The sequence below is a fragment of the Osmerus eperlanus genome, chromosome 12, assembly GCF_963692335.1.
Source record: "Osmerus eperlanus chromosome 12, fOsmEpe2.1, whole genome shotgun sequence".
Classification (NCBI taxonomy): domain Eukaryota; kingdom Metazoa; phylum Chordata; class Actinopteri; order Osmeriformes; family Osmeridae; genus Osmerus; species Osmerus eperlanus.
The window spans coordinates 9,111,304-9,127,230 of NC_085029.1; the positions used below are offsets into that span (position 1 = coordinate 9,111,304).

Below are 15,927 nucleotides of genomic sequence, written 5' to 3' on the forward strand. Positions count from 1 at the left end.
TTTGGAACTTTCTCTTTATTTTAATCTGATAGTTAGGGTTATATTTTAAGATGTTCTTATGGAATCAGTACTTCCCTAAGAATTTTAACGAGTAAAGCATTTAAACTTGATGTGGAACGTTATTCTATCACGAAGGTCTGCCGGAAGGTTGTTCTTGATGCACTTATCTTGTCAGTTCTTAGCTAGTTGGCTAGCTAAATGACAATAACATAACGTATTTGGATGTGCAATTTCACTGCACTGTGTTAGTCACTTAATTATATATGCATAATGTTTGTGACTTAGATAACATTGGCTTTGCTTTGTACTTTTAGCAAATATCTGGGATCAATTTCTAACTGCAACGTTAGGCTTGCTACTGGCCCGCTAGCTTTCCCACAGATAAGCTAGTAGTTGTGATCTTTCTTGGGTCAGATCTAGTCGACTGAACTTAATTGACTGAACCAAACAAAGGTATAGGATGACGTGTATATATCCCAGTAACTAACTTGCTAGTTTAAGTACATGTTTTTGTATGAATGACGATGACAACATGTTTCCGTGTATGTATTGTTATTGTTGAAAGTACTATACTAGCTAGGTAGTCAGCCTTCGCCTAAAGCCGCTGTATATTGCTATGCCATCAGCTTGCTAATGTCATGTGGCTAATGTCATATAGCCAATAAATGTGTAACTAATGTTCGTGTAAGATGTTTTGTCATTTAAGGTGAAACATCAGCTGCATGCTTCATCAGTTTCTGTGTGCGTGGAGTAGGGGGAGTGGCGTTTAAAACAATAGCACTGAAATCACATTACGGATCTTACGTTGACATATAGATGGACTACTCCATTTACAGGAAGAAATTGCTGATACAAAAATCTAAAATATATATTCAAATTCAAAACTGGTTATGCCCAGAAGGACATGTACGCTAGCATATACAATTAAATATGTTATGCAGATGAGCACTGGTATTGCAGCTTACAATTTGGTATGGAATTGGTTTTGACTGTACAATGTAACAAAATAAATGAATGAAAATGAAGGGCAAATCAAGTCCACACTGACCAACTCTGTTCTGTGACTAGAATGTTTCTTGTGGGACTTACTGGAGGAATCGCCTCAGGCAAGAGCACTGTGTCTTCCATCCTGCGAGAGCTCGGCTGCCCTATCATCGATGCTGATGTGGTGGCTAGAAAAGGTGGGCTTCCAGCATGTGGGTTTGACATGGGGAGGTCAACAATGGTCTGCTCTATTTATCATTATCTTTCTCCCTTGATTTCCTTCTCTTTAACAGCATACTGGTGATATATACTTTCAACATGAGGTAGATTTTATTTGTTTAGTTTATTGCTATTTGTATTATCATTATTATTTGGTCCTACTCCACAAGAGAATCCCTGGTGTGCGACGGACAGAACTCTTCTTTCACACTAGTAGCCTAAAGCACTAATAAATAATCCAAACCTAGAATAAAGAAGTCCTAGCCTATGTGCGTTACTATACTCACCAATAATATGTGTGGTATAAGAATGAGAACAAATGAATAAGGTACTGCATTGCTTAATTTGTAAATTCCATTTCTATTGCAGTGGTGGAGCCCCACAGTCCGGCCTTTTGCAAGATAGTACGCCATTTTGGCCCAGAGATCCTGCTAGAGAATGGGGAGATTGACAGGCAGAAGCTGGGCCAGCTCATCTTCGCAAGTGAGGAGAAGCGCCGACTGCTTAATTCCATCACCCACCCTGAGATCCACAAAGCTATGCTCAAACAGATCCTCTTCTACTTCCTCAGAGGTTAGAGACTCTCGGTTATTGGGTCAGTCCTTTGGGTCCAGTTCTGCATAGAATAGCTCACTGTTGCCTATTGATGTGCTGTTGGCTTGTTATTTTCATCAGAACAAATAGTCAGTTCCCTGCTTTGGCATGTCTTTTTAATACTGTCCTCTATTTTCTGTCCTAGTATATCACATATATTTATGTTCAACATTAATACTGGTGTAACCCCCAGTAAAGCATTACTATTCACACTAATTATTCATATTTACATGTGAACTGTTTCCCTCTGTTATAATTTGAGAACATACAGTACAGTTTCAGCACTGTACTGTATGCCTATTGGGCTTACACACCTATGCACTTACTTTCATATCAGCACAGTGTATGAACCTCTCTATTCACAGTTGTTAGAATTAAATCAAATCAAACGTTTTGATATTGCGCTATTTATATCGCGCATTTCATTTGAATATATATTAAAACGTTTTTAGCCACTTTAAGACAAGTCTACCTGTGAATCCATTGGCCTACGTTTCCAGGGTTAAATCTCAAGAATAACTGTAGTTTTGTTTCTGGAGGATAAACTCAACAGGGCCGATGTGAAGAAAACCCGTATACTGAAATCCCTTTAACACTGCTTTTAACTCGACCGAAAGTCAAAAGTGATGGTACTCTATTTTCGAGTGCAGTTCTTCTTTTCCCTCCAGGGTATCGCTACGTGGTGCTAGACGTGCCCCTGCTCTTTGAGACCCGGCGCCTGACACGCTTCCTCAACCACACCGTGGTTGTCTACTGGTAAAGGCTCTGACCCGCACACATTCGTCACCCTCTCTGAATGAAATTCCAGCTTCTTGTCTGTTTTGCAGCCTGTGTTATTAGCTTTTTTTGTCTTCAGTATGCCTGTCTGTGGTTTTTGTTTGTAGAGATATGCCTCAACAAATTAAAGGCGAACAAAAGAAATACAGTTAGGTCCATAAATATTTGGACATTGACACAATTTTCATCATTTTGGCTCTGTATACCACCACAATGGATTTGAAATGAAACAATCAAGATGTGCTTTAAGTGCAGACTTTCAGCTTTAATTTCAGGGTATTTACATCCAAATCAGGTGAACGGTGTAGGAATTACAATACATTTTATATGTGGCCCCCCCCTTTTTAAGGGACCAAAAGTAATTGGACAATTGGCTGCTCAGCTGTTCCATGGCCAGGTGTATGTTATTCCCTCATGGGAGTTCGTTATTTCATTGACAAGGAGCAGATAAAAGGTCTAGAGTGCATTTCAAGTATGATATTTGTGTTTGGAATCTGTTGCTGTCAACTCTCAATATGAAGTCCAAAGAGCTGTCACCATCAGTGAAGCAAGCCATCGTTAGGCTGAAAAATCAAAACAAACCTATCAGAGAGATAGCAAAAACATTAGGTGTGGCCAAATCAACTGTTTGGTACATTCTTAAAAAGAAAGAACGCACTGGTGAGCTCAGCAACACCAAAAGACCCGGAAGACCACGGAAAACAACTGTGGTGGATGACAGAAGAATTCTTTCCCTGGTGAAGAAAAACCCCTTCACAACAGTTGGCCAGATCAAGAACACTCCAGGAGGTAGGCGTATCTGTGTCAAAGTAAAAAATTAAGAGAAGACTTCACCAGAGTAAATACAGAGGGTTCACCACAAGTTGTAAACCATTGGTGAGTCTCAAAAACAGGAAGACCAGATTAGAGTTTGCCAAAAAACATCTAAAAGACCCTGTACAGTTCTGGAACAACATCCTATGGACAGATGAGACCAAGATCAACTTGTACCAGCATGATGGGAAGAGAAGAGTATGGAGAAGGGATGGAACTGCTCATGATCCAAAGCATACCACCTCATCAGTGAAGCATGGTGGAGGTAGTGTTATGGCGTGGGCATGTATGGCTGCCAATGGAACTGGTTCCCTTGTATTTATCGATGATGTGACTGCTGACAAAAGCAGTAGGATGAATTCTGAAGTGTTTCGGGCAATATTATCTGCTCAGATTCAGCCAAATGCTTCAAAACTCATAGGACAGCGCTTCACAGTGCAGATGGACAATGACCCGAAGCATACTGCGAAAGCAACCAAAGAGTTTTTTAAGGCAAAGAAGTGGAATTTTCTGCAATGGCCAAGTCAATCACCTGACCTAAATCCAATTGAGCATGCATTTCACTTGCTAAAGACAAAACTGAAGGGAAAATGCCCCAAGAACAAGCAGGAACTGAAGACAGTTGCAGTAGAGGCCTGGCAGAGCATCACCAGGGATGAAACCCAGCGTCTGGTGATGTCTATGGGTTCCAGACTTCAGGCTGTCATTGACTGCAAAGGATTTGCAACCAAGTATTAAAAGTGACAATTAGATTTATGATTATGTTAGTTTGTCCAATTATTTTTGGTCCCTTAAAAAGGGGGGGGCCACATATAAAATGTGTTGTAATTCCTACACCGTTCACCTGATTTGAATGTAAATACCCTGAAATTAAAGCTGAAAGTCTGCACTTAAAGCACATTTTGATTGTTTCATTTCAAATCCATTGTGGTGGTATACAGAGCCAAAATGATGAAAATTGTGTCAATGTCCAAATACTTATGGACCTAACTGTAGATTATCCCTCGTGCTCCACCCCTATAATCACCTCTCTGAAGTGTAATAAGACAAACCGTTTATTCCTAGACGGTTATTTTTAACATTTCCAAGACTCCAAATAAGCGTTCTGCTCCCTTTGTCTGTTCCTCTCCAGCGACCCCGCCACTCAGCTCTCCCGCCTGATGCACAGGGACGGGCTGACCCAGGAGCAGGCTGAGCAGCGCATCGCCGCCCAGATGCCCCTCAACGAGAAGCGCGGCCTGGCTAATCACGTCATCGAGAACTCGGGCAGCCGTGAGGACACCCACAGACAGGTCCTGCGGCTGCACACGAAGCTGGAGGACTCCATGGAGTTCCTGCTGGTCAGGGTCATTGCCATAGCAGCCACCGCCGGCTTCGGTGGATTTCTTCTCTACGCCACTAAGCTGTTGATTTCATAACCCATGCAGGAGAAACACTAGGAGGTGTGGGGGTTTGAGTAAATGGAAGATTGATATCATTGCACCACAGGTCAGCTACAATAAGAGTGTGGTTAGATGTGCTCTGGTTAATATGTTCATAACTTTTGATGCTACAAATTTGACGCTGGCAATTTGCACTGACAGCGTGGTCTACCATTGTCTACCAATGTTTAGATTCCCACTTTGGTTTAAAAACAAACGGTTGACAATATATACCAACATCTTTCTTTCTATGCAGTCAAAGCTAACAAATAACAATAGTTAAAAAAAAGTTGCCACTTGTACTTCACTGTAATATTTTGTACTACAAAAACAGTACTTTTTATCCTTATTTTACAGTGAATTGAAGGGGATATATCTGCTTACTACTTGTTGTAATTCACTTTAATTCACTTTCAGTGAAGAGAAAGACTTAGCACTTAGAGAATGTTCATACCTGAAGGTGTTCTGATCTGCTGATACTGACAGTGTGAGAGTATTTTCCCCAAATCACTAAACTTGGTTTGTGTGATTTAAATGAAGAAGAATAGGACAAATCTGATGTGTGTTGGGCACGATCACGTTTGAATTATAATTTAAATATATTTTATTATACTCTAGCTAACAGATACATTTGGAAGAATTCATGAATGTATTGACATCATAGCAAACAAATATATTATTAGTATTTTAAAATGCAAAAAGTATCGCAATTATATTTACAAAAAAGAAAAACACTGCTATGGTTTTAAATCATTTTGTTGGTTAGGTGGAACTGTACTATTCATAATACAGTCAGAATTTGTAATTTTGGTAGAATATCTAAAGACTAAATATCTCTACTCTTTTATTCATGTTTTAGATTTGGTGGATTTTGCCACTGTTGAATCTAGTAAAGAAACGTATTTGACAATCCACTTTAAACACACAAGCAATGCTAATTTACACAAAAGTTAGCTTACATGCTGTCAGAATGTTGATGTGAAGATGTTGAACATGCCACTGTGTCTTTTCTTACACTTGAAGCCGTTTTCTGTAAATAATAAAACTAGTTTTTTAAAGGTCCGTACGTGAGGAAAAAACGGTTTACTTGTTAGATCAGCTGCTATTTCACTTGTCATCCAACACAATTGCAATATGTCACATGGAACATTAACGGTTTTTTATTAAAATAATTACACCCTACACTACATGTTTTGTTTGTATTACCAACACAGATCAGCCTTCCAATACTGTATGTTGCGACGTTTTTCTAATCACATTACATGAGAAATATTTTATGAAGGAACCATCTCCAGATCTTTATTGCCATTTCCCGGCTGTGATTGACTTTTGAGACACAGCCTTGTGAGAGTGCCCTCCTTATTGCATGATCTTGCGATCCCTTGTCATTTTGTGTGGGAGTTCCTTGGCAGGATTCGGGCTGGCGGGAGTGGCACCAGAGAACAACTGCACCGTGCTGCTATTCTCCTGGGCATGCAGACCTGGGGTGGCCTGCATGGCTCTGTCCAAAGGAGCTGCTGGTATGAGTTCCTCTTTTATCAAGAAACTGCTGAATTAATGTGGAGTGAAGGGGGCCAGAGGGCAGTTAACGAACGCTGGCTACTCACAGTCACACACATGTATAATGCACAATCTTTTCTCACATTCACACACTGTAACACAAAATCACCTCTGAGCTGTTCATTGGCCGCTGCCATGGGAAGGAACTGTCTATTCGTAATGATTTTTTTCAGCTCGAACCAGAGGGCTTCCTACTGACAGTACTGACCAGCCAGCTGGTTAGAAGAAATTCCAAGTGTCTCTTTTTCATCTCTTTCTGTTTATGAAACAGTAACTTGATATGCTCAACGTTCAGACTGAGAATGATGTATGGATTATAAAGTGTGAATCTGTTAGAAGTCAAGGGAAATACAAGTATTTGTTTTTGTATAATTAGCCATCTTTTCTCTGCATCTCCCCCCCCCCCCCCTGTAAACTTCCTGGAGGGAGTGACACCAAAGCAGACACTCACATTACCCAGACACCCATACTGTACATAGAGGGGCCACACGCACACACACACACAGCCAGGCTATTTCCGAGTAAACCAGATAATTGTATCCTAGCAGGGGGCAAGGAGTTAGATAGTCACAGCAGCTTGTTCTGAAAGTGTAGCCTATGGGCAGCACAGTGCAGACATGTTGTAGTCTCCCGTCCGAGTGGTTTCTCATCCGTCTGCCTCCCGCTGTACTCAGAGGAGGTAACGCTGTTAGGAATAACAAAGACAGACGGTAGCATATACCTCACATTTCTGGAATTAATTGCAAGTAAAGGTTATAAAAATGAGCTGGTACGATTAAGTTCATATTTTGCATACTTTGGATTCCTGGGGTGAATAATGTATGCAGCATTTTCACATCCTTGTAATAGTGGGCACCTGCGATACAACAAATGAACTACGGAAGCAACCTCTACTAGAGACCCCAAGTTGTCTTTTTAAGGCTTCTGTTATGTAACATTTAGGAAAGGAGGTTGGAGGGGTGAAAGGCAGTGTGTGGAGGCCCTTTGTCAGACCGCATACACAAGACTATGCAGAGGTGAAAAGACAGCCAACATGGCAGACAGTCCCACTGCATGACTCAACCTGTCTTTGCCTGTTAGCGTGGTATCAGTCAGCTGTATGTACGCATGTGTGTATGTGTGTGTGTGTATGTGGGGGGTCTGTTTTTATTGAGTCACCGACACACTGGAGAGATGCTAGACCATGTATGATGGTGGGATGTGTGGGATGTTTGTTATTCAAGTATGTATCTATCAAGTTGTGCATGTGTCAGGTGGGAAGAGTGGGATTGAGATAAAGGAAGAATGTGTGTGCTCCTGTTTCCGCGGATGTTTGTATGTGCATGCATGCACGTGTGTGCACATGCATGCTCCTCTGTGCACCCAGCTGTGGATATGAGTTTGAGCAGGGGGCCGATGTACAGTATCTGTATCTGTGTGAGGTTGAGGGAGGGAGACAAAAAACGAGAGAGTTGAAGACATCTGCATTTAACAGTGATTCCTCCTCCCCTAGTGGGCTAAGTAGGGATGCTAAAGATAGTATCACAAAAAGGGGTTATTAACATGGCAACAGAACGATTTCAAGTGCAGCACCCAGTTGCCTTCTGGAAACGAAGCCCCACTAACACTTCAGGGTCTGGCTGATACTGATAAGACTCAAAGCTTGACTTTTTTGCCGTTGTAAATGTCAACTCCAACCATTCCCATCCAAAGACACAAGGAGTGGGTGGGAATGAACAAATGTCTGTTTCCTATCTAACTAGTGTCGTTCCATGTAAAAGGAGATTACCTGCATTCAATGAGGGAATTACATTTAAGCATCCTAATCTCGCATGGATTATGGAAGGAGGAATATTCTCCAACAAAATAACAATTTCATCTTTTTAACCATGACTACATGGACAAAGCAACTCAACAATGAACCAATTTTGGCAAGCCGATTGGTCTGGACCAGGTGGCAATTTAGATACACTTTAAAACAGTAAATAAAAGTCAAAAGTTCAACCACCGCAAACATGATTTGTTTAATTATAAATTAAACTATGGCCTTTGGGTAGGTTTAGCTATGTTACAGACCAAAATCACTAAAAGCTCAGGGGAAGCTTTTTGCTGTGTAATCAACAATTGCCAGTCAGAATTAAATATCCTCCTTTTTGGCGAGGGGAGACCAAGATGGTGCCTGCCAAGGGAATTTCATTTGTCTGCTCTCTCCTCTCTCTCAGGCATATTAGTCAGACTTGGTCACAGTGTTGCAAAGACTTTGCAGCAACTGCTAAGGCTGTTGGTAACCTTGCTAATTACTGTATGGGGCCAGCAAGAGGAGACTGCAGTGTTATGATTACGTACAACATTCTATTACTGTTAGACCTGCCAGTAGTCTGTTGTATTGATAATCTGTGACATGTATAGTGTGTGTTCATAGTGAAGTAGCTGGACATATTCGTTCTCTGACAATAGCCCACAGTTTGGAGTAGTGGAATCAGCAAAGTTCTGCAGGCAGTCATAAAAGTACAGATGTTGCCAGCTTGCCACCAATGTTCAGCTCTGATGCTTTCAGGGATAAAAGCTACTCTGGCAGACCCAGGGCATTTGCCTTTGACATTGTGACATGAAGTCTTTAATTTGACGATGTGCTCATATGCCCCGTGAGAAGATAGAGGTCTCTGCAGTCTTGGGTCCCCCTATGGGTTATGTGACCTCTCCAATGGAAAAAGGACCTCGGCCCTAATTGTGTCCAGAGGAATTCTGCTGTCTTTAGACTTTGAGGATGCAGCTTGGAGCTGGAGGCTGATTAGCCTCTCTCTTCATACTGCAGTATGTATGTAGTATTCAAACAGAGCCTTAGTCTTAAATGGAATGCTTATACTCTCTTTCTAAGAATTTGTTTTTGCATTCAGACTTGAATGGAGATTTCCAACGATTTTAGTTTAGTTTTAGTATTAGAACGAGTAAAGTGACAATGATTGAAATTATGAAACTTAAAAAAGTGCACATGATAATAGCTGGATTAGTGAAATACTGCACATCCCATTGAATGGATGTGGCAAACAATACTTGATATATTGTACCTATGGTGTGAGTTCACTCACTTTGAAGTTATAGTTGTCACTAAGGCACAGAAAGCAAAGTGCCCATGGAACAGCACCAAAGATTATAGTTTACAACTGGAGCCTTTAGGCAGCTCCCCTGTCTTCAACTATTATTTCCGAGGTTGTATCACTGTCTAATTTGCCATCTCAGATAACATAAATGAGGATCTAAGCTGTGCCATAATGTTTGTTAACCACCGTCCCTCCCTCTGTCTCACTCCTTGCATCTCAACACGTATTCTCCACAGCTATTAAGAGCAAAAAACACCCTCCCCTTTGATTGTGAGAAGCAATTATCTCTTTAGTCATTTGGCATTTAACACAGCTGTGAGGCTCCCTCTCTCCTCTCTCCATTTCTTAGTTTGATTGCCCCTTGCTGTGCTTTCTTATCATCCCCCTCGTCGTGAGTGAGTGAATGCCAACCACAGAGGTTGAGCGACGAGACCGTCCGACGAATTGATAAGTCGGACCACATGAATGAAAGTGACATTAACTCGGCCACATGAGAGGAATAGCTAACAAATGAAAATCCAATCAGATTTATTGCCAAAAGGCATGGACAATTAAAGCACGAGTTATAAAAACAAACAGAAATGCCCCTTGACGCTTGCTACCATCTATTGGTTGTTCATTTACTGACATCAACATAGTTGAGATGCACAACACTGATGAAAATAAACATACATGCATGGGCCAATCACAAGCTTTTGAGATGGATCGCTTGAACATCACTTTGGTTCACTCACTTGTGACAACATCTTAGTACGTCAATATCTTGATGGCTATAGTTTCAATATACACTGAACAAGTAACATACAGACAGACATTGCTTGTATGGTGTTTCCACATTAAATATTCAATTTACAACGTTATACACTAATAATGAGCCAAGTACTATGGGATGTAACAACATTTCAAATTCATCAGACAACATAGGATTAACAGGCTCGGATTCAAATCAAGTCTTTCTTTATAAGTGATAAAAACAACATACTTGGCACAACATTGGCAAATCAAAAAACTGTGTCTAGAGTTCTTGAAGCACATCACCTTAAATAAACGGCCAAGGTTGAAATATTATGTACACTGTAGAGTAGCATCTGGCAGGTAGACAATGCAGTCATAAGTGACCTCCGTCATAACTTTCAAAAACATGTACTTCTTTACACTTTGCAATGTCATGTCAGCCAACATATGGTATAAGTATTACACCATCCTCCTTAAGTGAATCCCTGATTCATCACAATGACAATATGCAGACCCATTCCAAAATGCAGTTATGGAAGAAAAATAACACTGGCTTGAGGTAGGAGGTTGCCTTTAACCACAGATCTAGGACCAGTTACCTAATCTTATCCATGTTGTGGTTTGAAATAAATCTGACCCTGTATCAGTGCTTAGGGGCAACATCTACCTGTCCCATGATGGCGACAACTGAGAGACAGGAAGTGAATGCCTTACAGCCCTGACCCTTGACCCCCACATCCTCCTGTCTTCAGTCAGCGAAGAGGATGAACCCTGAGAAGGTGCTGTATTTGTTGCTGTTGCCCCCATGGGCTTTGCCCCCGTCCAGTTTGATGAAGACCTCATCTCCGGCGTCCAAATGCAGGATGACACTGTTGCTGGCGTAGTCATAACTCTGGTCCTGGTCTTGGGCAATGGCGCTGGCCCTGACCTGGAAAAAAAGAGATGAGCGATAAGGTTGCGGGGTTGGGGGGGTGGGGGGGTGGTGGCGAGACACAAAAAGCCACAACCTATTCTATTATGTTGATATTCACAACGTAAAGCAACATTTTTAGACCCTTAAAAGGAAAGTATCCAAATAATAAGAATACAATCAAACATGGCAACAGTTTTAAAAGCATGATGCGTGCAGTAAGCGATTTGAAACTTCAGCACTAATATAATCGTTCAGTTTGCTTACATTCTTATGACCACCCCCTCACATTTGCATGGCATTTTTTTGTTGTTGGCATAAACCATTTTTGGGGGGTTGTGGACTGAACATGTAGTTGAAGCACAAGGATATTTGTGTAAAACTGTCCCCTATGGCAAATCCCATGTTTTTCTTCCATGGTGAATAATGCCTATGACTCAACTGAAAACGCAAGACTGAGTCAGACCGCTGTATTGGACTTGCCCCCTCTGCTTAATCCTGTTTCCTTACAGTCAGACGTCTCAAGGTTGAACTTAGGAAATCTGGAAGGAGAAAAAAACGACTTTGACACGAAGGAGAACGTGTAAAAGTAGTCTAATTAGTTCAAATCACAGCTAGGCTAAATCCAGAGCTGGGAGCCTTAACTGCTTTCACACATTTGAGACTACAAAAGTGACACTTTGACTGGAAGGGAGCTTGAACCAGCCAGAGAGGCACCGAAAGACCTAGTATCCATAAGTCTGGGCTAATGCAATATTTAGGCTTCCAGGTTTTAAGAAGTCCCACATTGTAACTTCACAGGACTCTTAGGAAGCTGTTATTTACCCTCAAGCCAGAGTCTTAGGGTGTCATCAAAGTGAGAAGCAAAATGGCGGCATGGGATTTTAATTAGTGCCGGGTGAGTAAGAAAGTAAAATGTCACATGGCCTGGAGGGCTAAGGGGGCTGTTGTCAGGATGACTGGATGATGATGGATGATGATGGATGATGATGGATGTCAGAGGGATAAGAGGGATGCCTCAACTTCCCCTGCCTCTGTGGTTGTCTACTGCCTTTGAACCCGACGCTGTGACTGAAATTGCAGTAGGCTAATAGCCTACCTTACAAGTGACTTACAAGAGACATCGTGTGCACAATGGTTAATTAACTATAATGTCAGGTGATTATCATACAGGTTACATACAGCTGACTGTCTTAAAGTCACAAGGTCTGTGAGTACAGTAGCCGACTCAGGAGCACTCGTGGAGGAAGATGAGAACCACACTGGCTGGAAATCAAAGGTTGCAAATATTATAAGACACGGGTCAAATCCTTAACAGCTCGTGCAGCTGACTATGGTTCATTTCAAAGAGCACCTGCTCTGAACTGAACTGTGCTTGGGGGGGTTCTCTGATGTGTGTGGAGCTGAGATAGTAGTGCTCTGTTGATATTCACTTCATGGTGACTAGTGAGCTTCATCCATGTGTAAACACATGGATGAAGCACGAGATGCGAGAGTTGGCAGCTTGCCGCTGTGCACTGTCATTGCATGTAACTGTAAGGGAGTTCCGGGCAAGCTCGGAAGCATGACATGGATGGTTTTGTTTACGACCCGATGAATGTGAAAAGTGCCACTATTCCACAATATTATACAGTACTTGTCAAATGCTTTGATTCTTTTCAATAGGGGTTTCAGGGTGAAGGTCACTTCTAATATAGGTAATCATATTAGTTAATTGTTTTTTTCAAATTAGGTTGAGGGAAAGGCCAGGGAGCATGATTTCCACTCATAACCTGAATTCAAATTAGGTAACCTCTTGACTTGATTGAAAGGAAAGGAAATTGATCCACAAACCAGAATGTAGAGATACCAGACTCATGACCTAATATAATAGCTTGTGTCAGAAGTTTTCTATGGCACTGACTAAAGGTTAATAGATTCAATTAGGATATGTAATGTCTGTAGTCTGGCTCCGTAAGTACATTTTTGTGCAAAACAAAAGTGAAAAAATGATACACATCGACTGTAAATGCTTGATAACAAATTTCACCCAATTTAACGCAAGTATAAAATGTGTGCATTGTAGTGAACATATCACCCACCAGGCCGTTCTTTATCAGGTCCGCCCACATGCTGGTGCCATCTCCTCCTCGCATTAGCACATTGTAGATGAAAAAGTAGGTGCCAGGAATCTTGCAGGTGAACTTGCCTGTCGAGCCCACAAAGTTATCCCCCAGATTAGTGACCACGTCGTCGAAGCGCAGGACGTCGTAGCCTTCCTGCGGGTTACGCAGTCCGGCAAAAAACGCCACCCGGGGCGTGTTGCTGTAAGTGGCCGCGCTGATGGCCCCCTTGCCCCCTAGGCCGAGTATCCCCTTCCTGACCTCGTCCCCTGGCGGGCCCTTGGGTCCAGGTGGTCCTGGCTCTCCAGGTGGTCCTGGGGGTCCTGGTTTCCCCGGTAGTCCTGGCTTCCCCTGCGGCCCATTGGCTCCATAGGTAGGCAACGGAGGTCCGATGCTGTGGTCGCCGAGGGCGTTGTTGTCTGCCTTCTCAGTCTGGAGGTCTGTGGTGGCCGTGGCGGTTGCTGCACCTGTGCCGGTCCCCGTACCTGTGTCCAGAAAGGGGTCACAGACCATACGGCAGGTGCCCAACATCTCATAGTGGCTGGCATCAGCGACGCCAGTCCCCACGGAGCTGACCAACACCGGGATGAGGACCACAAGGATCAGGACCAGCATGACCCCCACGGCGGCCGCCACCAGGGTCTTCCTCCCAATGCTCAGCCGGGGAAGGGGCTGTGCTGCCAGCGTGGAGCTCTCCGGGGCGGAAATGGTGACTGCTGGGAGTGGGTGGCTGCAATGTCCACCTGTGATCAGGAGACACGCGAGAGGAGCCTGGAGAGACGCGGGGAGAGAGAGAGGAGCGGGCGCTGTGTGATGGAGTGAGTGGGTGCAGGGCTTGTTTGTATGTGTGTGTGTGGAAGTGGAAGACGAGCAAAGAGGGAGGGAAGGCAGGGAAGACAGTGATCAGAAGGAGAGAGAGAGGGGGTGGGTGAGTGGTGGAGTGAGCAAGTGAGAGAGAAAAAAAGGAAGTATGCAAGAGAAGAGAGAAGGACTAACATGCGCTCGCACTAGTGCCTCACTCGAATGCATATGACTCAGGAATGGGGGGAAAGCAAGAAAAAGAGAGAGTGAGGAAAGACGGGGAGGGAGAGAAAGAAATAGAGAGAGAGAGAGAGAGAGAGAGAGAGAGAGAGAGAGAGAGAGAGAGAGAGAGAGAGAGAGAGAGAGAGAGAGAGAGAGAGAGAGAGAGAGAGAGAGAAGGGGGAGACATTTGAAATGCGATCATCAAAAGGAGCCAATCAAGCAGGGTAAAGTGACCCTTCACTGTTCAAATGATATCATTCAAACTGATAGGGTGTCAGGGACATACCGCATTTCAAACTGATGTAAGCATTTTTGTAGCTATTTGATTTTTTTTAGTCTCATCTTCTTGAAATGACATGCAGTTTATAAAGATTTTATTTTTCTCAGGTTTTGTTCTATTATGTCTACTACATTCAAATCAAAGAACGACTATCCACAGTCAATAGGATAGATACTGAAGTATGAGTTTAAAGTCACTGCTGGAATTGGAGTCATTCTGGTTTACCAGTCTCAAGGATCAGGTGTCGAGTGCTTGCTTTGTTTTAGATTTAGATAAAAATTATGATCTAAATCCACAGTACAAGAGTACATTTATTTTTGGAGTACAGGTACAAGTAAATACCTATCTCTTATTCAGTACTTACATAATCATTATGATTCAATAAATACTATCCATTCATATCTATATAGCTGGTAATTACAATCAAAAACTGGGCAGTCTAATAAAGTGTTACCACATTTTTCAATAAGTTTCTAAGTGAGGTCAAGGTCAAGGGCTGCATGTTATTGGGCACATTTGGGGTGAGACTATACTGGAGCAATGCCAGAGATCAGTGGTCTGTCTCATAGCTGCAACCTTCTGGAACCTTCAATGCTGTCCAAAACCCAACCCCCAGTATAACAAGCCAGTACACTGGTGTGTCCTGTACAGATTTTGCTCTGTATTTAAAACTGCCTCTCCCTGAAGAAGGTTTTTAAAGCCTTAGTATCGCCTTAGTATGTGCATTAGTACAGCTTGTAAAAAATACCATTACATTTAGCCATTGCATGTTTTATATTCCAATGAAAAGGAAATTGGCCAAAATGAATTCGAAATAATTTTCAACTACAATGAAACATATCTTTAATATATTGATGTAGTGGAGAACATAAGGTATCTGTAGGATAAGGGAAAGGTAGCACAATACCATCAACTGGAGGGAGGGAAGGAGGGAGGAAGGAGGGAGGAAGGATCATGCTAGAGGGGAGGAGAGAGATAATGAGAATACACAGGCAAGAAAGGGGATAAGACTGGAAACATATGTGTTTGTTGCATAATAGAACAAGGATATTTAGTGAGGGAGGTGTTAGTCTCAGAAGACTCCCTTTTTAGGTTGTTGTATCCAACCACCATTCAATCATCTAGTGTGCTCCAAATGTAATGGAACCGCTCTTGAAAGAGGAGAAGAGCGTATATACTAACCCAAGTAAGGACAGCAAAGTAACGATCTACAGAAGAAAAAAACAAAAGAAGATGTCTTTACACCCTGCATGTTTTTGGCTATGTGAGGGAACTTAAAGACAAATGTGGGATGACCAGTGTGAGAGAGAGAGAGAGAGAGAGAGAGAGAGAGAGAGAGAGAGAGAGAGAGAGAGAGAGAGAGAGAGAGAGAGAGAGAGAGAGAGAGAGAGTGAGTGAGTGAGTGAGTGAGTGAGTGAGTGATTGATTG

At 42.4% G+C, this 15,927-nt stretch overlaps 2 protein-coding genes across 2 annotated transcripts; one reads left to right on the forward strand and one right to left on the reverse strand.

Annotated features, from left to right (window-relative positions):
* The first annotated feature begins 16 nt into the window (after positions 1 to 16).
* dcakd (dephospho-CoA kinase domain containing) lies at positions 17 to 5,984 on the forward strand. The gene is made up of 5 exons (XM_062475083.1): positions 17 to 453; positions 1,069 to 1,181; positions 1,573 to 1,776; positions 2,466 to 2,553; positions 4,520 to 5,984. Exons 2-5 carry the CDS (start codon positions 1,070 to 1,072, stop codon positions 4,803 to 4,805), a joined length of 690 nt encoding a protein of 229 aa, XP_062331067.1. The 5' UTR covers positions 17 to 453; position 1,069; the 3' UTR covers positions 4,806 to 5,984.
* Positions 5,985 to 9,998: 4,014 nt separating this feature from the next.
* LOC134031332 (C1q-related factor-like) lies at positions 9,999 to 14,072 on the reverse strand. The gene is made up of 2 exons (XM_062474925.1): positions 13,175 to 14,072; positions 9,999 to 11,111 (listed from the first exon to the last, which is right to left on the reverse strand). Exons 1-2 carry the CDS (start codon positions 13,808 to 13,810, stop codon positions 10,932 to 10,934), a joined length of 816 nt encoding a protein of 271 aa, XP_062330909.1. The 5' UTR covers positions 13,811 to 14,072; the 3' UTR covers positions 9,999 to 10,931.
* Positions 14,073 to 15,927: the final 1,855 nt, after the last annotated feature.